General features: G+C 38.5%; 1 protein-coding gene across 3 annotated transcripts in view; it reads right to left on the bottom strand.

Annotated features, from left to right (window-relative positions):
- Window positions 1–23,358, bottom strand: part of UCHL3 (ubiquitin C-terminal hydrolase L3) — a 60,637-nt gene that overhangs the window by 17,478 nt on the left and 19,801 nt on the right. For 2 of the 3 annotated variants that reach the window (XM_084622629.1, XM_084622630.1), the window contains 4 exons: window positions 22,152–22,308; window positions 21,484–21,569; window positions 20,855–20,902; window positions 6,638–6,736 (listed from right to left, as the gene is read on the bottom strand). In XM_084622629.1, the coding sequence (XP_084478755.1) occupies window positions 6,638–6,736; window positions 20,855–20,902; window positions 21,484–21,569; window positions 22,152–22,308 (390 nt within the window). The remainder of the gene's footprint in view (window positions 1–6,637; window positions 6,737–20,854; window positions 20,903–21,483; window positions 21,570–22,151; window positions 22,309–23,358) is intronic. The other variant, XM_084622631.1, reaches the window with a different exon arrangement.

Raw genomic sequence — 23,358 nt, 5'->3', positions numbered from 1 at the left:
AAGTAATGCCAGGAAATGGATTGCTGCAGCACTTACAGTGGCCAAGAGAGTCATTTTACAAAATTAGAAATCTGCTACAACCCTCACAGTCAACACTGCCTTCATGGAAAAACTGACAGACAATCTACAGAGGCACAAGATCCAACTATTAAGACACTTGGGAGTTTAATGAGAGCATTCCAGTCTACCTGGAATCAGTTTGTTTTTCTGATTTTGGGGGGGGGGGGGGAGGTTACAGGGGAGTTGTTAGGGAATTAGTTCTTAACACTCAGGAGTATTTATCTATGAATATTTCATATTGAGTTATTGTTAAATCCATATTCCTGTTATATTTGCTTTGTCACTGTATTTGAATGTCTGTATGGATATGCTAAAGTTCTGAAAAATAAGATTGATTAAAAAAAAAAGAGAGAGAAGACAGTCCCTATTGCAAAGAGCTTAAACTATAAAGACAACAGACACATGTGAAGGATGAAGCAAAAGGAACAGAATATACAAGCAAGGTTGTTTAATTATCCTGATACAGCAGATTTCAAATTGGCTCCTCTGCCTAATCTTTATTATTTGGCTAACTCCTTGGCTCTTGAGGGAATATATGGCTCTTGGGAGAGTTGTGTGAGGGTATTAGCCTTGTGGACCAGCTCAGGACAAATGTTCCATACATGAAAAAGACTTCAAAGGGGCATCAAGGCTGTAATTGCTGGTGGAGTGACAAAAGAGACTTGTTAAACAGAAAGGGGTAGAGAGAGTTATGTAAGTTATGACAATGAAGACAAAAAAGCTTGAATTTGATGTAGCTAGAGGACTGATGTAGCTGAAGAACTGAGGTCACAACAATTGGTAAGGAAGACAACTTTAGTTGCTGCATTTTGTATGGACTTGAAGGGGAGATGTGGGAATACCAGGGAAAACACAAAGCAGGAGACAATGGCCTGACTGTAAGTTTTAGCAATATGGTCTTGGACAACATTGTAGAACCTGCCTGGTTGCGTAGAGTCAGAGATGAACCCCTGGTAATAGGCTATAGTAACTGGAAGAAAGGCAATGGGTTAAACAAGGAGAATAAAGAATGTTGGTGGCAAGATTTCCAATTGATATCCAGGAGGTTGCTAACAGCAACCAGAATGTAATTAAATTTAACATCCCTGTAGGGAGGAATATCACTAAAGAAACCCACCACAGTAGCACAAAAATGGAAATTAAAAGGAACAGTCACAACCGTGGAATGCCTGCAAGCTGCACGGAGACTATTTTAAAAGACCATAATAGAAGTGCAAACTAAATGTATACCCCAAATTAAACAGTAAAAAGACCAAAAAAAAATGCCACCATAGCTGAACAGTAGAGTAAAAGAGGTGATTAGAGGCAAAAGGGCATCCTTTAAAAACTGGAAGTCAAATCCTACAGAGGAAAACATAAAGGAGCATAAACTCTGGCAAATCAATTATTATAAGGCAAGCCAAACAAGAATTAGAAGCAGCTAGCAATATTGACAAAAAATAACAGTAATTTTTTTTTAAAGTATATCAGAAGCAGGAAGCTTGCCAAACAATGAGTGGGGGTCCACTGGATGACTGAGGTGCTAAAGGAACACTCAAGGAAGTCAAGGCTGTTGTAGAGAAGTTAAGACAATTCTTTGCATCTGTCCTCACTGCAGAGAGAATCTGAAGGAGATTCCCACACCTGAGACATTCCTTTTAGGTGAGAGATCTGAGGAAATGTCCTAGATTGAGGTGTCAGTAGAGATGGTTTTGGAAAAAATAAATAAGTTATACAGCAATAAGTCACCAAGACCAGATGGTATTCATCCAAGAGTTCTGAAGCAACTCAAATATGAAACTGCAGAACTACTAATTGTAATACGTAATCTATCACTTAAACCAGACGACTAGAGTCACTGTGGATAGTTCGCTGAAAACATCTGCTCAATGTGCAGCAGCAGTCAAAAATAAAGCTAACAATGTTAGGAACCATTAGGAAAGGAATAGATAATAGGACAGAAAATATAATAATGCCATTATATAAATCCATGGTACACTCACACCTTGAATACTGTATGCAGGTCTGATATATTAGCATTGGAAACGGTACAGAAAAAGGAAGAAAAATGATTAGGGGTTTGGAACAGCTTCCATACAAGGAGAAATTAAAAAAAAAGACTGGGACTGCTCAACTTAGAAAAGAGATGACTAAGGAGAGATGAGATATGGTCTATAAAATCATAACTGATGTGGAGAAAGTGAATAAGCAAGTTTTTACCTTCACAACAACCCAAGAACCTGGTGTCACCCAATAAAATTAATAGGCAGCAGGAAGTACTTCTTTATGCTATGCACAGTCAACCTGTGGAACTCATTGCCAGGGGATGTTCTGAATGTCAAAAGCATAACTGAGTTCAAAAAAATAATTAGGTAAATTTATGGAGCATATGTCCACCAGTGGTTATTAGCTAAGATGGTACAGGATGCAACACCATTCTCTGGTTGTCCCTCAACCACTGACTGCCAGAAGCTGGAAATGGATCATTTGATAATTGCCCTTTTCTGTTCATTTCACTGTTAGAAAAAAGGATACTGGGCTACATGAACCATTGGTCTGACCCAGTATGGCCATTCTTACATTGGAACAACAGAATGAAATGTAAGATTGCTTAAAGAGGGAGTAGTCAGAGATGAAAGGTTAATTTGTTAGCAGTGAGCTAACATTGAAGATGGAGACAGACAAGATGACTTAGAAAGGAGGATGAACAGGAGAAAGCTCTGATGAACCCCCACAGAGTGGGAAAGGGAAGAAACTCCCTACCACCACCCAAAAAGATGTTTAACAGCAGATTTGGTTTGCTAGTAGTGGTGCTATCATGATAGATAAGGGAGGACAAGATGACAAGGAGAGTTTGATCAACCATGTCAAAGTCAATGAAGAGGGCCAAGAGGACAAGAACGTCAGAGGTTCTGATACACCGCTCCTAGCAAAAGAGGCAATCAGAAGCGTTGATTAATACATTACAATGAAGCTGAGAGGAGAGAAGCCAGAAATGAGGGTATTCAGCATGGAGTTGAAGGAACTGAACTTCAGGTAACAGTTGTGGCACACACAATGAGTTTTGAAGTGAAGGGAAGACAGGAGACAGAGCAGTGGAAGCCTATTGTACTGCATTCCAGACAATGGTCTCGCTCAGGAAAGGTGTCTGACACCTTGAACAAGGACTACAACTGAGTTGTTTATAATAATAAATCCTACCTCTTACAGGACATGTAATTTGAATCTCTCCTGTTAGATTAAAAAGAGAACCTGCCAAGAAGAAAAGAGAAAAATCTAAAGGATCCAGAAGTGAGCTGACGTTAACGAGCAATAGATTCAAACCGGTTCACTGTTTAATTTTCATGTCAAAAGTCACTAATTTAATTTTCTAAATTAAGTTACAATTTAAGAATATTGAGAAAGGAGTACTGGACTGGTGTGTGTCTGTGTCCGCTCCAGTAAATGAAATAGATGATTGGATTCCCCATGTCCACAAAGAGTGGGCACTGTTTATCTAAAGACATTTTAGGCTCAATGTACTGTATTAGTTGCATTAGAAATGGCTTTAATTGCATCCTTGACTTCACTCTTGATATAGGTTTACTGAAAAAACAACAACAAAGTATGCAAATATTCATGAGCAACTTTTAGGCAAAGTGTTCTGAAGATACAAAAATAAACTTAAAAACAAACAAATATTCCTCACTGAATATTAAGACAGATGAATGGCACAGATTTACCAATGCTAATGAGAAGGCCAAGGGTGATATACCCTCTTTTCCTTTAATTTGTGTGTTTTCCATTGAATAATGTTCTCAAATTTTATTTGTTACAAACCAGGTAAAGCCCTGGTCATAAATATAAAGGGAAGGGTAAACACCTTTAAAATCCCTCCTGGCCAGAGGAAAAACCCTTTCACCTGTAAAGGCTTAAGAAGCTAGGATAATCTCACTGGCACCTGACCAAAATGACCAATGAGGAGACAAGAGACTTTCAAAAGCTGGGAGGAGGGAGAAAAACAAAGGATCTGTGTCTGTCTGGGTGATGCTTTTGCCAGGGACAGAACAGGAATGGAGTCTTAGAATTTAGTAAGTAATCTAGCTAGATATGCATTAGATTATGTTTTCTTTAAATGGCTGAGAAAATAAGCTGTGCTGAATAGAATGGATATCCCTGTCTGTGTGTCTTTTTGTAACTTAAGGTTTTGCCGAAAGGGAATCTCTATGTTTTGAATCTAATTACCCTGTAAGGTAGTTACCATCCTGATTTTACAGAGGTGATTCTTTTTTTACCGTTTTTTCTATTAAAATTCTTCTTTTCAAGAACTGAATGTTTTTTTCATGGTTCTTAAGATCCAAGGGTTTGGGTCTGTGGACACCTATGCAAATTGGTGAGGATTTTTACCAAACCTTCCCCAGGAAGTGGGGTGCAAGGGTTGGGAGGATTTTTGGGGGAAAGACGTTTCCGAACAACACTTTCCTAATAAAATAAATCCAGATAAACATTTGGTGGTGGCAGTGGAAGTCCAAGGGCAAAGGGTAAAATAGTTTGTACCTTGGGGAAGTTTTAACCTAAGCTGGTAAAAGTAAGCTTAGGAGGTTTTCATGCAGGTCCCCACATCTGTACCCTAGAGTTCAGAGTGGGGAAGGAACCTTGACAGCCCTGAATATAAAAATCTAGAAAGTTTCATCAGGTTCTCAAACACTGATTTGCAACAGTCTGAGCTACTCCCTATCTATGTAACAGAATAAAATAAAGTATTTGAAGAGTAGTTCTCCAAGTAAATGAAAAGGTACATGGGGAAGGGTCTCAACATTGAGATACATAAATCATAATGAACCAAAAAAATACACTAAAAGAAATGGAAGTATTCTGTAAGTGAATACGCTTGGGACATTAAACACTAACAAGGATTTCCATATGCCTATTCAGACTGGGGAATTATTTAGTTTATAGTTGGCTCACAGTCAGAATTATTTCAGTTTAGTCAGAATCCACATAAATCAAATGCAAATTTCTAGCAGTGTGACAGTAATGTGATTATACTGGTTGAAACAGAAAGATAGCTATCCCAGTTGTAACTTGGTAGCATCCATCTCAGGATATATATTGTAGCAGAGCTCCGAATTTGTCCCCATGGGTCTCGTGCTTCCAGGCAGTTTATGCTAGCTTTCAGAGGCTCACTGCAACCCTCCACGTAGCCCTTCTCTCTCTAGGGCCAGTGATACAGTCTACTGAGCCCTTTTCATCATAAGCCAGCAGTGGAGGTTGGTGAGAGAATTCCCAGTGTCTCTGTTGCTCCTATGGCCTCATGCCAAAACAGTTTAGCCTCCTGTCCTGACAGAGACCTGTTTTCCCCTCCCAGGAGGTGTTTCTGAAGTGGTGGGTTGGGGGGAAGCCAGGCCCGCCCTCTACTCCAGCCCAGGGACCCTAATGGTAACAGCTGTTTGCAGCCAACCTTTTACTGCCAGAGTTGCTACATTTCCCTGGGCCACTTTCCCACAACTCTCCTGCTTCTCTCTTCTTCACCCTTACCTTAGGGCTCCCTTACCAATGACTTGAGGGTGTCTTCATTAACCAGCCCTTCAGCGGCACTTCCGCTCCTCTGGCTCCCCCCCTGCCTGACTGGACTGAGCCCTTTTATATTATCAGAGGGGCCTTAATTAGAGTCAGGTGGTCACATTAGCTTAATGGCCTCACCTTACTCTTTGCAGGTTAATTGGAGTCAGGTGTTCTCATTAGCCTGGAGCAGCCCCTGCTCTGGTCAGTCAGGGAACAGAAAACTGTTAATCCAGTGGCCAGTATATCTGCCTTCTGCTACTCTCTGTACCCAACTGGCCTGGGTCTATCACAGTATCTTTCACACATTGGAAAGTAGTACACTTTATTTTTGTGAATTTCCACTCCATCATTCTACTTCCATTTAGTGCTTCTGAGGGTTCAGTCATATCACAATTATCTAAAAAAGTTGCATACTAAATAAACAAACAATTAGTGTATGAATATTCAAGCCTCATGAATAAAGAGAAAAAAAGTTGAAGCATGATATTTGATAAGGAACCACCATCTAAACAAAACATTTTAATCTTCAACCAAAAGATGAATTTTAGAAACTTTGCATCTAAAATAATAGGATCTCAAGGGAGAAAGTATCTAAGCCACCTCAGAACTATAGGAGACATTTCATCTTTGCTGAAACACCTAAAGGATTGTGAAGCAAGGCTCAGAACTGAAAACAAGAAGGAAAATGGGCTCAGGATATAAAGCCACAGGAAGGGGAAATCATGCTGTATGTCAAAGAATTAGAAGATGCTAAAAAGTATGTTTAGCAGAACCAACTGAAAGACCATAAAGATGAGGTAAAGGGCACAGAGGTTTGAAGGAGAGCTTATGGAAGAACAAGCAATTCCATAAAGGGCAAGCTTCTTGTATATTTGGAAAAATAGCTCTAAAGTTAAACAAAAAACAAACTAAAAAAAAAACCTCTCCCCCAAAAAAACTTAGGAGGCAAAGCATGGACTGATACATGCTTGCTATTCCACAGGGAAAAGAGCCCTAAGAATGGTTCAGAGAAAAAACAACAGCTGTGTAGAGACTGAAGATGGACTACACTTACAGAACGGAGCCCAACAGGAAGGCGTATCAATGGCTGCCAACAATGAAGACGGATTGATGAATTGGTAGCCTGTGCAGGACCTACATGGTTATGTTTGACCTAGGAGAGAGATGCAGAGCGACACAATGGTGAAGCCTTCGTTCTGCACAGGCTAAACTGAGGCTGTAATGACAATGATGGTAAGAACAGTGAGGACAATGACGACTTCATAAATATTTTTTAAAAAAAACCTTAACCCACTTAAACTTGAATTAACATATCTAGGGTGTAGGCTCCTGCAAAGTCTCCCACTTTCTGTATTGCATATTGCTTTAATAAGCATCAGCATGGAAGATTCTTGCCTAGGAATGGGCTAGATTTGAACAATATGACAACAAAGAATGGAAATTAACAAAAGATATGGTCCAAAACTGAAGAAGTTCCCCACTAGACAGATATGAACTCGGTAGAACAGTTGATTTATTCACACCCAATAAACTTCATAAAATGAAGACAAGTTTAACAAATGTATCCGAGATCGATTGTTGGAAGAAAGGAGGAAGGTGATTGAAATCATATCTACTTCTTCTGGGAGAGATTAGAAGATACAAAAGGATCTATCCTGTCCTCATATATGCAGCCCAAAAGTCAGGTTTTCGAATAATTTAGAAGAAAACCATATGGTACAGTTCTGATTAAAGTGGACCAAGTCATTGCAGCACTATCCAGAGTTTCCATACTCGTATGTTACTAATGTAGAAGGATAGCAATTGGAAAGGCTTACTGGGGTAAAGTATGCAATTGACACATGTTCCACTTATTCTTCTAAAGTAGGTCAATGGCAGTACTGCCATTAACACAAGTTGAAATCTCTGTTCTATTCTTTTTCAAATATTTGGACACACTAGGAATATGTTAAATGATTCAAATAGTTGCTACTAGAAGAAAGACCACACAAGCAATAACCAAGTAACTCAAGCACAAGTGTGTCTCATTTTACAGAATATGTATGTATGCAGAATCGAAGATGTAATTCCACAAAATATATAGTCAATAAGCATATATTCAACACAGTACACTAAGTGTTAAACAGTTCTAATGAATTACAAAGGCCCAATGTATAATGTGATTACGTAGTTCTGCAAATAGCTGCAAAATATAAATTTACCTTTTTGTCAAATTGATACTTGTATCCCGTGTCACAAATCCGTACCAGTGTTGCCTTCTGCTTTTACAACTTTCCACCTGCCATTTTGCCTTTTTTGGTCTATATTCATTCTGTGACTTCCCCACAAAAGGAGGGTCTAGTAAATTTCTGTGCCATACACACTGCCTTACACACTTAGAACAGAGCAAGAGGTAATCAAATAGATTCTTCCTGAATAAGAACTAAGGACAAGAACAACTGCAAACCTCACTCACTCAGAGATGAGTATACCTGGGATAACATGGGATTTTTAGCATCTGGGCCATGGTGAAGAGTCATGCAGAGGTTTGTAATATGCTCCTTGCCTTTAGAGCCTCATCCAAAAATTATAACTAATGTGTTTTGGATCAGGTCCTAGATGTTAGCAGCTCTACAGGAAAGAAGAATGTACAGCCAGCTAAAGGAAGAGGGAATTGATACAATCCAACAGCAGAATCAGACAATATTTGCAGGGTGAGAAAAGTTTGCAGGAGCTGATGGCTGCTATGCTTCAGTTGCACTACTTTGATTTCTCATCTCTTTATACTAAACAGGTATTGAGACGAAAGACTGCTGCTCAGTTAGGAAAATACTTCAAATGTTTATAACATATCAGAAGGATCGCAAAGCTTCAGAACACACGGCAAAATACTCAAAATTCCTAATCAAATCCTGAAGAACTACTCCTGCAGTTTCTTGCAGAGCCCTTCAAAGTCAATGGACCTACATGTGGAGGCACGGGTCTGCTGATCAGAACAAGTTGTAGGAGCAAGATCTCAATATCTAGTGGTTTGGCATGTCAGGCCTCAGTGCCCTCCCTCCACAATGGAATGCCAACGCAGACTATATGAGGTTTTTCAATTCTGCAAATCTCTGGCCTATTTTGGTAACAGAGTTTTGTTTTTTCTTTCTTGAATCTGCAAGTATAGTAATTGTTTACCTAGCAACACAACAACAACAAAAAGCTTTAAAAATTATAGGGTATGAATTTAGTTTTGGCTGGGTAAACACAGTTGACAGGAAATTGCCTCACAATATGTATATTTTTGCTCTGAAAAAATACAGTATTGTATTTTGATAGCATAAAACCTGTCAAGACAACATTGGTAATGCCAACCCATAAGGGATGCTGAATTCTGATATTTAAGGGAGTAGAGACTGACCCAATATTTTGGTATTTACATACAAGACTTACTAAATCTGCTAGCAGAAATCAAAAGTTTATATAAAACCATTCCTAGCCAAGTGTTCCATTTAGAGAAGTTAAATGACTCAATTACGACTTATCTGTTTTCCTTTATTTGCTATTATTTTAATGCACCTTGTATTAAATCCTATAGTTTAAGTAAGGCATGACTTAAGACAAAGGGAGTTTTGATTAAGGAGCAGGAATTTTTCCCTTCATAATTTACCGTTCTCAATGACTAACACCTGGATTTGTGCTGGAAATGGCCCACCTGATGATCACTTTAGATAAGCTATTACCAGCAGGACAGTGGGGTGGGAGGAGGTATTGTTTCATATTCTCTGTGTATATATAAAGCCTGCTGCAGTTTCCACGATATGCATCTGAGGAAGTGAGCTGTAGTTCACGAAAGCTTATGCTCTAATAAATTGGTTAGTCTCTAAGGTGCCACAAGTACTCCTACCCATTTCTGAGTTTCCCAGTTGTTGCTTTTTTTTGTTTTAAGATCATGAATAAATTCAGTAAGTGTTTCTGAATAGGTTTTAAGGCCAGAATGCAACATGGGAAACTATAAAGGCAAGGGAACTTGTTATGGTCAAGCAGGAAGAATGGGGTAATGGCTCCTTTAAGGGTTCCCCGTCCTTTGGGATGGGAGGGGAGGATGTCACCTGAGCTGGGGACTTGTCAGAGGGACTCATGTAAGCCATTATCTCCCTGTGCACCAGGTGGAAGTTAATATGCTCTCATGCCCAGATCAGCCATTCTTACCCTCCAGCCATGGGATCATAGAAGGACTGGGTTTTTGTGGCTGGCTGTAGGCATCGTATTTGTTGACCTTTCTGGAACTGGAAACTAATTTTTCCCTCACCACCAGATTGGCCGGAGTGGATTTTTTCACCCTCCCAAAGCAGCTCCAGGATCCAGCTAAGTAAGTTGGGAGCCATAGTTTGTCAGGAAGCTGGGCCTGCAGCAGAGCCAGTCTCCGGGCAACCTAGTGAGTGCAACAGGCATGTAGGAGGCTGCCGGATTGCCTACACCCTGAGATTGATTGGAAGAATCAAGAGAGTAGCTCTTAAGCCCAGCAGCAGTTTAGTGGCTGCTCAAAGCATTCACCCATGGCTGTGGTAGCTCCTGTGCCTGCTTATTCCCAGCCCTGCTCCTGCCTTGCCTCACTCCAAGTTACCAGTCCTTGCCCTCAGCGTGGACTCCTACTCTAACCACTAAGTCTGACTGCCCATGTCCCAGTCACTGACACAGTTCAAATAGTTGCAACTTAACAGGTGGTAGGTATCTGGTGCAGGGACTCATTCCATAGGGAATCTGGTTCCTGACAGGGCTAGCCTTAGGAAGACCGGCACTCTGGGCAAACTTGTATTTTGGCACCCTATCTTTGTGTTTGAGAACAGCAGCATTGGGCACAGGGCACAAGGACCAGCTCCTGGCCCCAGAGTTCAGATAGGCTGCACAGGGAGGAGTTTCTGAGTCCAAAAGCTCCCCTGGCCATAAACCCCCTGACAACCTACCAGGAGGAGAGCAAGTGTGCAGCCCCCAACCTTGCCCATGGAAACGAGGGACCCAGGGCTGGCCCACTGGTCCCGCAGGAGCAAGCCCCCCTGCGTGCGCCTCCCCGCCAGGCTGGCAGCTCCGGGCAACATCGCCCACCCTCAGCTGGCCAGGGGCTCCAGCCCAAGGCTTGCTTGCACTTAGTGCTTAATTTGTGCCAGGGCTTGCCGAGACTTAGCCCCAGCACCTCTAGGCTCTTGGCCAGCAGTTGCCATCACCAGCAGCACAGAAGTAAGAGTGACAATACGATACCATGCCACCCTTACTTCTGTGCTGCTGCTGGCAGTGGTGCTGCCTTCAGAGCTGGATACCCAGCCAGCAGCTGCTGCTCTCTGGCCACCCAGCTTGAGCCTCAACACCTCTTTCATTATAAATTAAGCACTGCCTGCATTCACACCTGCTCCAGCAGACCAGGCCCACCAGTTTGCGGCACTTGGACAGTCACCCCCTGATCATGGTGCCCTGAGCAATCGCCAGCATCAACCACCACTAAGGCTGGCCCTGCTGACAGACCAGATGTCACAGATTTTAGGGAGCACCCCTTACCGGCCTCCCACTAGGACTACTGTCATGGGAATCCAAGCCCCTGCACTCTGGATCCCAGGAGTACTTCAAGCTTGAATGGAACCCAGACGCTGCCCCAATCTTCGGGTCCCCTAAGTATACTTTCAGGGCTCAAACCTTCTATCTGGCACCCTCTTCCACCTGCTGGAACTCGCTGTGCAGCCACTGAGACTCCCTGGGTGAAGTGGAAGATATGAGGATGTGTACTGTGTGAATTATTGCTGGATAATTCCCAAATTAGTTAAATTAATAAAGTTGCAGTCTAATTAAAGCACATCCCTTACGTCTTGCCTTTCTTCCAGCCTCTAAGGGACAATGGACTACTAAGGCCATATAACCACCCTTCCTGCATAACAGTCTGTAGAATTCAGTAAGTAATTCTTCCTTAATACCAAACTGTCTGTATCTTTTAGAAAGGTATCTACTTAATCTTGATTTAAAGACTACAACTGATGGAGAATTACCTTATCCTTTGGTAAGCTCTTTCACCTGTTACTTAATTTACATTTTATTTCCAGTTTCATTTTCTCGTCATTAGATCTGGTTATGCATTTGTCTGCTATATTAAAGAGCCCTCTAATATGAGCTATCTTCTCCTTGTATTCGGACCTCATGATCAGCTTGCTTCTTGAATTTCTTTCGCTTATCAAAGAAAAGTTTAAGGGTTGGTTTTTTTTTTTAATAGTAATTAGACAAGTGTGATGTCTGGACTACTAGGAATTAGGAAATCCACAGAAGGCAGATTGCCAGTATTACTTAACAAGATTACTTTCTGCAGTCACTTAATTCAATGCATAAGTATTTTTAAAAATATTTTTACAAGGTCTGATATTTTTAACTCCACCTACTATTTAAATGATCTGAGCCCTCTATTGTTTAATACAGAGAGCCAATACAGATTATTTTGACTGTTGCTATTCCAAAATATCTCTATATTTAGAGATGATGCATATTTATTAAGGATTCCATTAAGCACAACATTTCCATTTTAATTTGAGACTTGGAAGTCACAAACACAGCTTTAGATGGTATCCTCTACCAAGGTCCATAATAGCAATCAGCAAACATAAGGGAAAAGGGAGACTCCTGGGCTATGCAATTATACAAGATGAAAGGATTTGTAGTTGAAGTACCTTCCTGCAAAATGCCGAGAATTCTAGAGGATTAAAATCCTTCATGAAATTACAAATTAAAATGACAAAAAAAAAAATGGCGCACTAATAATCTGTGGCAAATAAACTCCAGAATTATCACAGAAGCGGATATCATCTATGCTATACCACAGATGAGAAATTTGGAATAAATGTTTAATTTTAATTTCAGGTTTTTTATATACAGACTTATTCAATAAGTATGAATGTTAATATAGGAACACACTGTAAAATGTTTCAAACATAATACTACCACCTACCTGTAAACAAGATTTATATTAAGTTGCCTCCAAATTCACAAACATAAAAGTGTGTATACACTTACTGCATACGGGCATTGTGTTCATCAGTGTTTGCGCAGTGCCTTTTAAAAAGTATTAGAATGTTGGATCAAAATGAAAATTGTTTCTAGGCAGGTATTCATAATTAAACTACAATTTATCACAGCTGAACAATTTTTTTTTTGAAGACTTACATTGATGGGTCGGAAGTTATTACATTAAGCAGATTTAATGTTTCAACACATGTAGAGACAGAATACTTCATACTATGCTGAGTGCACACTGTACACAGAGAAGTCCAATTGCGAGAAATAACCTCAAAATGTTATTTTTTCCCCACACACTTCCCAAAGTAGTATGCACTCAGATACTACGGTGACAAAATCCATATAGTAGCGAATGTAAATGTATTTTACAACTTTCAATCTTTACTGAACGTCTGTTGGATTGAAAACACCTCCACACACACTTTCCAATGAAAGCTGTTAGAGAACATCGAAGACGACATCATCTGAACTTAATCTTCATATAGGTAATACACTTATCAAGTAACAAAATTTCAAAACTGAAGCTTAAAAACAGCTTTTACCTCAGTTATCCTGCAATGTATTACATTTTATTTAACAGTAAAATAGTACTATCTGAAGATAAAGACAGTACATTGTTTTTTAGTCATCCAAGTGACTAATTAGGAAAGCTTAATTACAACATTTTAATTGATTGTGTAGCTTTTAGTTCATCAACTATTTTTAGAAGTCACCATAAAAAAATTTTTTGTTCTGTCAACACTGGGAATATTGAAGTCAGCACAATATTGTTGGGAAGAGGGTTTGTTAGCTGACCTGTGCTCTATCTGCTTACTGAACAGCTGCTTGTAATGGCAGAAGGAAATATTTCAAGTTGGTACTTAAGAACAGCAGATTTAAAATTCAACATCTCTACAATCCAGAAGGCACCCCTCCAAAAAGTGAAGTTTTTGGCCTAAATTACTTACAGGCGCTGTAACCGGTAGATGGATTTTTTTTTTTTTACAGTGTATTTCCCTGCAATTTATAATCCAGTCCATAATGGAGGTAAGCATATTTTGAAAATCTCTTGAGAGTACTATTTAGTGAGACAAATGGCCTCAGACATAGGGCCTTGAAAATAAATAGTGTCCAGATTAAAGTCCTAAATAGTCTTCCAAATTTAATTCACCTCAGTTGTAAATTTCTTGAAAAGTTATTTCAGTCAAATCAATCTAGAATCCTCCTAAAGTGGTTGAGGTTCTATGGCAGGGGTGGGCAAACTTTTTGGCCTGAGGTCCACATCTGGGAATAGAAATTGTATGGCGGGCCATGAATGCTCACAAAATTGGGATTGGGGTGTGGAAGGGGGTGAGGGCTCTGGTTGGGGGTGTGGAATTCCTTCACATACTGCAACTGGAGTATCAGAGCTGGACCGCACATCTCTCTCTCAAATACTCCACTGTGATGCAAGTGACAGTGGAACACAGTGAATCATAGTTTGAGTGAAAGTGATTGTAAATATATTTCTTGTTGTCTGGATAGTTGGGAGAGAGAACATGTAAACCCAACCTTTCAGTAAGAATGTAAGATAGAAAGTGAAAAAAGAAAGAATACTTTGGTCAAGCTACAGAATGTTTAAAATTTCATTTCATTTCCTTTACAGGGTATGTTTTGGAGTATTAAAAGTTGTAAAAAACACTATTATGACCCATATTTATAATGGCTGCAATAGTGTCACTGGAACCTTGGAGAAGCTGCAAAAAACATTCCTTAAGGAAGTCACATGGGTTCCTGGAAAAAAAAAATCATGCAAAAACATGGGCTATATGTCAAAATACACAAAATACCATTATACGCTCCATGGAAAAAGATAATGGCAAGTTCCTTCATGTTATTTCTTAACCAATAAATCAAAATAACCCAGGAAACCAAAGACCTTTGAAAGCCTACATTTTACAATGGTTGAAAACGGAATGTCTTCACTCTTTAGTTTACCATCGCCAAGGCTAACCACAGCAATCACAATCAAAGCTTGAGCATGTTACATTCCAAGCAAGTTCTGCTGGCATGCTAAACAACTTCTTATAGCCTAGAATTTGTAGTCACGGTTCAACATAAGGAAGACATCCAGCTAAACTATGATTCCAACTTACTGGTTTTCAAGAAACTTCAGAGTTACTACAACTCCAATCTCTCTAAAAAATACCAATCCTAGTGACAATGCTGAACTGTAACATAGCTTTAGGTTCATGTATTCATATACATTCATGAATCCATAAGTAAACTGTGAATTTGAGACCAATTCTCTCAATTTATGAGTAACTAAAAGCAGCAGTTCATTTTGATTTTCCAAAATTAAATTTCTCATTGCCAGAATTGTTTGTCAAGTTTCAATGGAAATAATAAGTTGTGTGTTGCCACTAGAAGGGGTGACAGTTATACTGCTACACAGCAATCATGGTACAACAATTTAAGGATTACTCAGTTCCAGGGTCTCATCTTTCTTAGCCAAACATGCACAGCTGTAGTTGAAGCTGTCACCTGGTAACCAGAAGTAGGAAACATACAAGAAATCCAGAAGTAGTACAATGTCAAAAAGTAGGAAATTATTTCTGTACTTCCATAACAGGTGGTATACTAGGGTATATTTTCCCCACTGTCATCTTCTCTTTTCCTCCTCCTCCTCGCCTTCGTTCCACTGATGTGGGGCTGTCTCTGAGTCCTTCTCAATTCCAGTCTTTCTAGAAGCAGTTTGTCAGAAACTATGCAGCTAATCAAATCTTTTTGTATAACATCCATCTATCTAGTTTGGGTCCTCCAGCCCTTCTCCTACCTTCTACTTCTAAGATTAACACCCTGTTTCCTATATATTCTTCTGATCTTCTTTTCACATGCCCAAACCACGTAATTCTGGATTCCCTCAGCTTTTCTATAATTGGTATCATCTTCACACTTCCCGTAATTAATTTGTTCGTAACATGGTCTATCCTTGTAACTCCAAGCATCCATCTTAACCTTTTCATTTCCACTGTATTCAAGATTTTCTCCTGCCTCTTCATCAGTGCCCAGCATGTGGAGCTATACAAAAGTACAAACCTAATTACCATCATGCAGATCTTATTTTTCAATTTGATAGGCATTCAATTAAAGATGACTTTGCTCACTTCTCTCCATTTAGTACATGCCTCTCTGCTTATTAGTTTGTTGTTGAGTTCAGCTGTAGTATCAAAACTAGGTACTTGAGCTTTGTAACTTTGATAGTGACTGCCCCTCCAGACTTACAGTTTTGTTGTCTTCCTGCAAGGTATCACTGAGTCTACAAACCATATACTCTGTTCTATTTCTGCTGATTTTCAGACCATCTCTCTCAAGTACACACCTCCATATCTCTAAATCTTCTTCCACTTCCTCTTCTCCCCTATGAGTACATCAATCTGCAAAAAGCATACACTAGGGTGCCACTCTCTGGATGTTTTCTGTAAACACAGCAAGCATCAGTGTGAACACAAAGGGGCTTAGTGCAGAGCCCTGATGTACTTTATTACTAGAACCTGTTTGCTTTCTACATACAGCCTTCAGTAATCTCTCTCGTTCTCATACACTACCCAATGACCCCTCTCATAATGTGGTCATAAGATTTTTCAAAGATGAACAGATATTATGTGCAGGACTTTCCTCTTTTCTCTATATTTTTCCACAAGCAATCTTAGCGCAAAGATCACAATAATTTTCTACTTGCCTGGCAAGAAAATCCTAACTGATTGTCAATGACCTTTACTTCTCTTCATAGTCTCTTATCCATAACTGTCTCCCAATTTTTCCTCGTGTAGCTCACCAGTTGAATGTCACATTAGTTACCCACGTCTTGCTATGTCTGCTTTCCTCTTAATAATTGGTATGGTGCTCTTCTCCAGGCATCATCTCAGTCTTCATGACAAAATTAAACTGTTGTATGGAAGGTGTGAACATATTGATACTTCTGTTGGTATGCCACTCGGGCATACATTTTTTTTTATTTTTCATGTTGCTCAGTGCTTCTGCAACTACTTCCTGGATTGATGTCACCAGACCCTGGTTTGATTTTAATCGTATGGCATGGTTCTCTTGGATTCTCTTTATTCATAAGCCTTTCAAAGTAATTTCACCACTGTTCCTTAATCTGGTTTTCATTTATTATGGTATTTCTACATTTATCTTTAATTACTTTGATCTCACCATTGTCTTTAGTTCTCTTATCACGGGTCTTTGTTAGTCTATATATTTCTCTCTCACCTGCATTCGATTCAAGATGGGCATATAATGATTTTTGGTTGCCACCTCTTTCTTTGCTATCTTTTTGGATTTTTTTATGTCCTGCTGGAATGTCGCTTGCCTATGTTTTTCACACTTTTTCTTTTCCTTCCCAGCGTCTCAAATTTTCTCATTCCATCACCAGATCTCACTGGGCAAAAACCCTCTTGCTTTTGTTTCACCAAGCAGATCTTTACACATTCTTGAATTTTGCTTGCAATATGATTGGACAATTGAATCGTATTTTCTCTTAACCCTTCTAAAGAGATCTCCCACACTTTCATTTAAAACTTTTTGCTAACACCATTAAAGCTTCCACTACTTGGTTTTCTGTACTGCTTTCTTCTCATGTAGGATATATACCCTAGTCAAAACACAGAATGGTGGTTTGACTTGCAGTGCTTTCCTCTGGGATGAGCTTAACAATTTTTGGTGCTCTTCAGCTTAGTTTATTGAGAAATAATCTAGCTGCACTCTCATACTACCACTCTTAGGCTATGTCTACACTATGAGCTTGGGATACGATTCCCCTGCTCATATTATATACATTTGTATTAGCACTCAATGATCTAGCATGAATATAAATAGCAGTGTAGCTGCATTAGCATTGACAGTGGCACCAGAGGCACGACTGAGCTGTGCTGACTAAAAACCCACCCAAAATTAGTGCCAAGTGCCTACACAACTCAGTCGTGCTTCCACTGTCACTATTTGTGCTAGCACGGCGACACTGCTATTTATACTAGCATTAGCCTGGTAAGAGCTACCACAAGTACATGTATACAAGCAGGGGAAGCCACACCCCTAGCTCGTTGTGTAGACATAACCTTGTAGATACATTTGCCCCGCTTTTGATACAATTAACAGGGTAAGCTACAATAGCAATGGCATTTTTATATATTTCAATGATTTTCATCTGGAGTTCTATTTATTATTTTCCTCAGTCTTCCACAGCCACTTGTAACATTTTTTTAAAAAATTATATACTAGGCTCTTAAGCATTCTCAAAAGCTTCCCAAGGCAAAAAAAGAATCAAACAAGACAGGCACAGAAGAGATCTTATTAAATGTATACTTTAGATTTTAGCATTAAAATTGTAACATTTTACAATCCCCCACTCATTTTAATGGCTCCTCTATTTTTCCTCCATATTCATTCTGCCAATGAAAAAATAAAATAAAAAAATGCCATGTTACGAAGTTACTGAGCACTAAAATTAGAAAAGGCCTTTTTGCATGCTTGAACTACAAGGGTATACTGACAGGTTTCAGAATAACAGCCGTGTTAGTCTGTATTCGCAAAAAGAAAAGGAGTACTTGTGGCACCTTAGAGACTAACCAATTTATTTGAGCATAAGCTTTCGTGAGCTGTAGCTCACGAAAGGGTATATTGTTAACCATATGCAGCTGGGCAAAAATGCACAAATCATTTTACAACACCCATTAAACAATAATTGTATCTCAAACTGTAAGTGTATTTGTGGAATATCTAAAACGATACTAGGTTATGTTTTTGGTGAGGTTACAGTAGCGAGGTAACCAAAGCTCTTGTTCTACAGTTATTTTAAGAATGCAGTTTTCTACAAAAATTTTCCATATATTACACATATAGGTTTCCTAGAGTTTATAGTATAAGTGCTGCAGGGTTCTACAGCCTGCTTTTACTTAGGTTAGACAAGCTCTGTGGACAGCCACCAGCTTATTATTTAATCATATCCGTTCCAGTAAAGTTATTTCAGGAGTCAGTCTGAATCTTGTTCTCTGCTTTGGAAAGTTGTTTTTTGAATTTGGTAAAGTAAGGTGGTGACAGGAGATTTTAAACAAGGTTTTTTGCTCATGTGTGTCAGACATCTGGCACCGTTTTTTCATCCTCCCAAAAAACTGTAATAAAAAAGATACTTTATTAATTAAAGAACTTTAGAAAGAATTTATGGTTTTCCCATAAGTCTAAATGCAGAAGATTGGTTACTCTGCAAAAGTCTGCCATGTAACCCAGGAAACCTTTATTTCCGGATACCTGAAAAACAAAACCTTTGCTGCTACTGCGACAGGCAACCCGCTCTGTATCCACTTCTCAGTAAGCACGTTCCAATATCCTATTTTTAAGTAGTTAGGTACAAAAAATGTTTTTCCACCTGTAATTTTGGATTTTATACTTTACTCATACTTCCTGCTTTGACTTGTATTGAAACAAGTTCACTCCTCTTACAGATGTTTCAAGCTGTCTGACTGAATCTGCAGACATCACTGCATTGCTTACATTTGGGTCACATTTTCAATCTTTTCTTTTCAAACATGAGGGCCAGGGAGTGTACTTTTCTTAAATAAAAAATGAAAATGATGTAATCACAGGATTCTGGGAGTCACAGTCCTAGCCATGGGCATATAGTCCCTATGCCCCAATCTGGCCTCAGACAGAGGCTCCTTCAGACCTGTTGTGAAGTATTCTAAGGTCTTAGATACAGAGACACTAGCAAGGCCATAAGAGATTTAAGGTAAAATTTGCTCTGCGTAGACTGATGCCACACATCTAGGAAACATGTACTGATCTGGAAAATAACTAAAAAGGACCACTAAGATCTAAAGTATGGATTCCCCTGCTAATGAATGTGGCTTAGTGAAAAATACTGGTAGACAGACTCGTTCAGATGTTACTCAGTGACCACAGAGGGGAATTTAGGGAGTAGTTAGAAAGCTACTTTATGTTAGACTAATGTTATTTTGCTGAAGTTAATCTAAAAGCCCATGTTTTTCCCCCTTGGTGACAGTGGAATCTATCCCTTTTTAAAGTTTTGTGCTCCAAAATCTAAGGCTTCACTTAAAAAGTAGTTAACTTTCTAGCCATCGGCTGTGAAGATATACTTCCAAACACGAACCAAATGTAAATTGGCACAGTGTTGTCTTTCTGAGACTAATAAAAATGAGCTCCAAGACAGGTGCAAATTACCACCATTTATCAGCAAAGAGAAAACTTTATCTGCCAGAAGCTTCAACTGCCTTCTGGATGCCTAGAACTCGAGCCATTTCTCTACCTTTTCCTAGCTAACAAAATCTTCCATTTTAACCCCTATTTCCCAACCTCCACATAGTCCAGACAAGACCAAAAAAAACATGCATGTATTAAAAAATCTATACGGGTGCTGCCATTACTCCAAACTATGTTCAGGTTTCCAGGCTTTGTACAACATTTAATGACTTGGAGAATGCACAGTGCAGAAAGAAACTTGAGATTTGCCAGAAACAACACAGACCTGCTTGTTACACATGTAAGTAAGGGGTGTGTTCTAATACTGACTGAGAAGCATATACAAGTCTCTCCCCCGCAAACTTGAAAATGACTGGATTATTTTACAGCATTTTAAAATTAAGTTTATAGCATAGATTTTAGAGCTTAACTGAAGTTGTCTGTACCCAAGCAACATCGCACCCATCTTCATGAGGTGTTAACATTTGAGGATTTGTATTCCCAACATTAAGTAGTTTTGTCCTATATAAAAAAAGTTATAAAAAAGTGTCAAAGCCACTTTTTCAGCTTCAATGACTAATTTATATCTTGTTTACAAAGTTAACGTCAGAGTTAATTTTCTGTTGACACAAAACATGCAAAGTACAATGTTACCAACTCTTGTGATTTTATTAGAAAAGTTTTGCAATATTTGGCATTTCTCTTAAAGCCCCAACTCCAGGTGCTTACAGGAGAATCTCAGTTTTCACTAAAAAATGAAGTTACCAGACCTCCTTGGCTACGGAGAAAAGCTTGAAAATATGACCTAAGGCACCCTAATGGCTCAGAAACCTAATGGGAAATAAAAAACCGCAACTAAAAGAAAAAAAATCTCCTTTTTAATCCAGTCATGATTTTTGAACATTTGAAGCTGGCAACTTTCGTTCTAGTGTAGATTTTACATGAAATAAAGAAAATATTAAAATGGTTGAAAAATCAAACAACTTGAAACATTCTCTCAAGGTATTATGTTCGTAAAATGAACAAAATTTAAAAAATGGAATACCTCAGTCTGACCTTCATGGGCACTGGATTCATGAGTAACACGAATAGCCTGAAATTAGAAAACATGTTTAATTAGACTTCAAACAAAAGAAATCATTTCCTAAAATAGCAGGTGTTTAAGGACTCACTGTACTTCCTTCATTTTAACTTGTAGGTTATGGAAGTCTACATCAAAGTAGAGGAAAGTTGTGCTATATACTATATGGTATGATTTTTTAGGATTGTAACTATTAGAAATATTGATTAGACATTAACTAACCTCAAGATATCTCAATTTTTAAAAAAAGACAGTATTTTAAAAGTGTTTTAAGAGTTTTTTAAAACTGTAATGCTGTTTCATGCAAAGTTAAAATCAAACAACAGTTGTTAAAGTCATCCACGTGTTAGTGAGATTACTAATTCCCCACTAGTAGCAAGCAACATTTACAATAAAGCATTTATGTCTTAATCTAGCAAAGCACTTCAGCACGTGCTTAACTTTAAACACGTGAGCAACCCCATTTACAACAATGGGACTATTTAAGCACATCAGTGTTTGCTGGATCAGGACTTAGATGCAAGACTATTCCTGCTAACAATTCTACTATATTTAAAAGAAAGAAAAAAAAACAAACAAAAAAAGATACTAACTTCATAGGTTTCTAAATATTTGGCTCTCTCTTCAGGACTCATAGGTAACGAATCTTCCAGGAATTTTTTCAATGTAGAATCTGATTCTTAAAAATAAATAAATAAAAATTAATAAATCATTCAATTCCTCTTACTGTTCTACGCAACTTAGAAAATTAGATGAAAACTGAAAGGTTACAACATAAGGAACAATTCTGATTTGTATTATTTCTTCTTTACTTTTCCTCTGGGCTAATATTAAACATTACATTGTCAAAAAGCTTGTGCACAAGGCATACAGTGTATTTACATCCAGACAGGAGACTTAAGCCTATAATGCAACACATTCTGTTCCACTACATACAATGACAAAACAATTTAAAGTCACCAGACTCTTATTATGGTATGAAATATTAATATGGTATCTGCTACTTTGAATTTGGAGTTCCATTTTATTCATTTAACTATATGCTGTATTACTATCCTTTGTATTACTAAAAATTCTTAATGACTGCCAACTAACAAAAGTCTGTGTTGTATTGATGTTGTATAATTAAGACAAGACGACTAATGGTGAATTTCTACTTGTCTTTTAAAGAATTTTCAAGTAGAGTCAACACTATGAAAGAAGTACTGCGCCACCTACCCTCCAAAAAATAATATTCAGTATATTAAGAGAAAAGATTTACCAAAGTTCATTTTATTTCTGTTGTTTGCAATAGCATGAATAAGTCCAATTGTTCCACAAGCATTGTTGATAGTTTGCTTCATGAAATATACTGATGATCTGACATTTTGTCCCTGGGCTTTTATTCTCTCTTCCTCTTCTGTTCTGAATGTTTCATACTGGAAAAGAAAATCAAAAGTGTCTTGCATGTAGAACAATTACAGTGAACTATTTCAAATTTCCTGTCCAAAAACAAAAGCTCCATTAAAATTTTAATAGTAATTTGAAACAGAAGGAAGCAGAACCGAATAAGTAAGGGATTGCAACCCTTATTCACATGACCAATCTCATTGATGTACCTGAGATTATTCGCTTGTATAAATCTGTGAGATCAAATCCTAAATCAGTATCTTGTCACCAGCTAAACATCAGTGTCTTTTATCCAATATTCTAAAACACTTAACTTGTTGTGCCATCTAGTGCATCAAGAATGTTCAAAAATGAAGATTGATAAGCTAGGCTCACTTTTAGAGAAACAGTCCCCTCTACCACAGCCTCCTTTGTCTCCCTGCAATCCAACAAAAGACCTTGAAGAAGGTAACGGAAGTTTTACATCTATGGCAAGCAAAGTGGAGTACAATAAATAACTGTGCTAAAAGGGAAAAAAAATGAAGCATTGTAGAGGCTCCAGTATATAGTCTTAACCTTTTCCAGAAAAAGTTGAGTCATTTATATGTTTTTGAGTGGTACTGATAACTTTGCAAATGGGCCTTTTGACACCATAAAAAGATGACAAACTGAACAGAATAAACAAAATTATTCCAGGGCACACAGTTTGGCTGTGTAATCTGACAATTACAATATGAATACATATATAAATTTAGTAACAGGGTCTACTGGTGAGGGAAGCATCCTGGGGTGGCACAAGGGGATTCCAGAGTTTGTCAACTACACTAGTGACCTTTCGGATAAAGAAGGTAGCCAATAAGGAGTGAAGAAATGGTTTCAGGAAGGAAGGATATGCAGACCATTGCTTCTGCCGTTTAGAGTTTGATGATAGAGCTCCTGGATACTGGGTAGACTCCCCTCTGTAGGGAACCATTGGAAGTCTCAGGCCTGGTCTACACTACGAGTTTGTGTCGGATTTAGCAGCGTTAAATTGAATTAACCCTGCATCTGTCCACACAACTAAGCCATTTTTTTTTTTTTTTTTACATAAAGAGCTCTTA

The sequence above is a fragment of the Lepidochelys olivacea genome (assembly GCF_965140295.1).
Source record: "Lepidochelys olivacea isolate rLepOli2 genome assembly, chromosome: 1".
Classification (NCBI taxonomy): Eukaryota; Metazoa; Chordata; order Testudines; family Cheloniidae; genus Lepidochelys; species Lepidochelys olivacea.
Note: the sequence above shows the minus strand (reverse complement) of the source record. Positions and strands in the feature narration are given on the sequence as shown.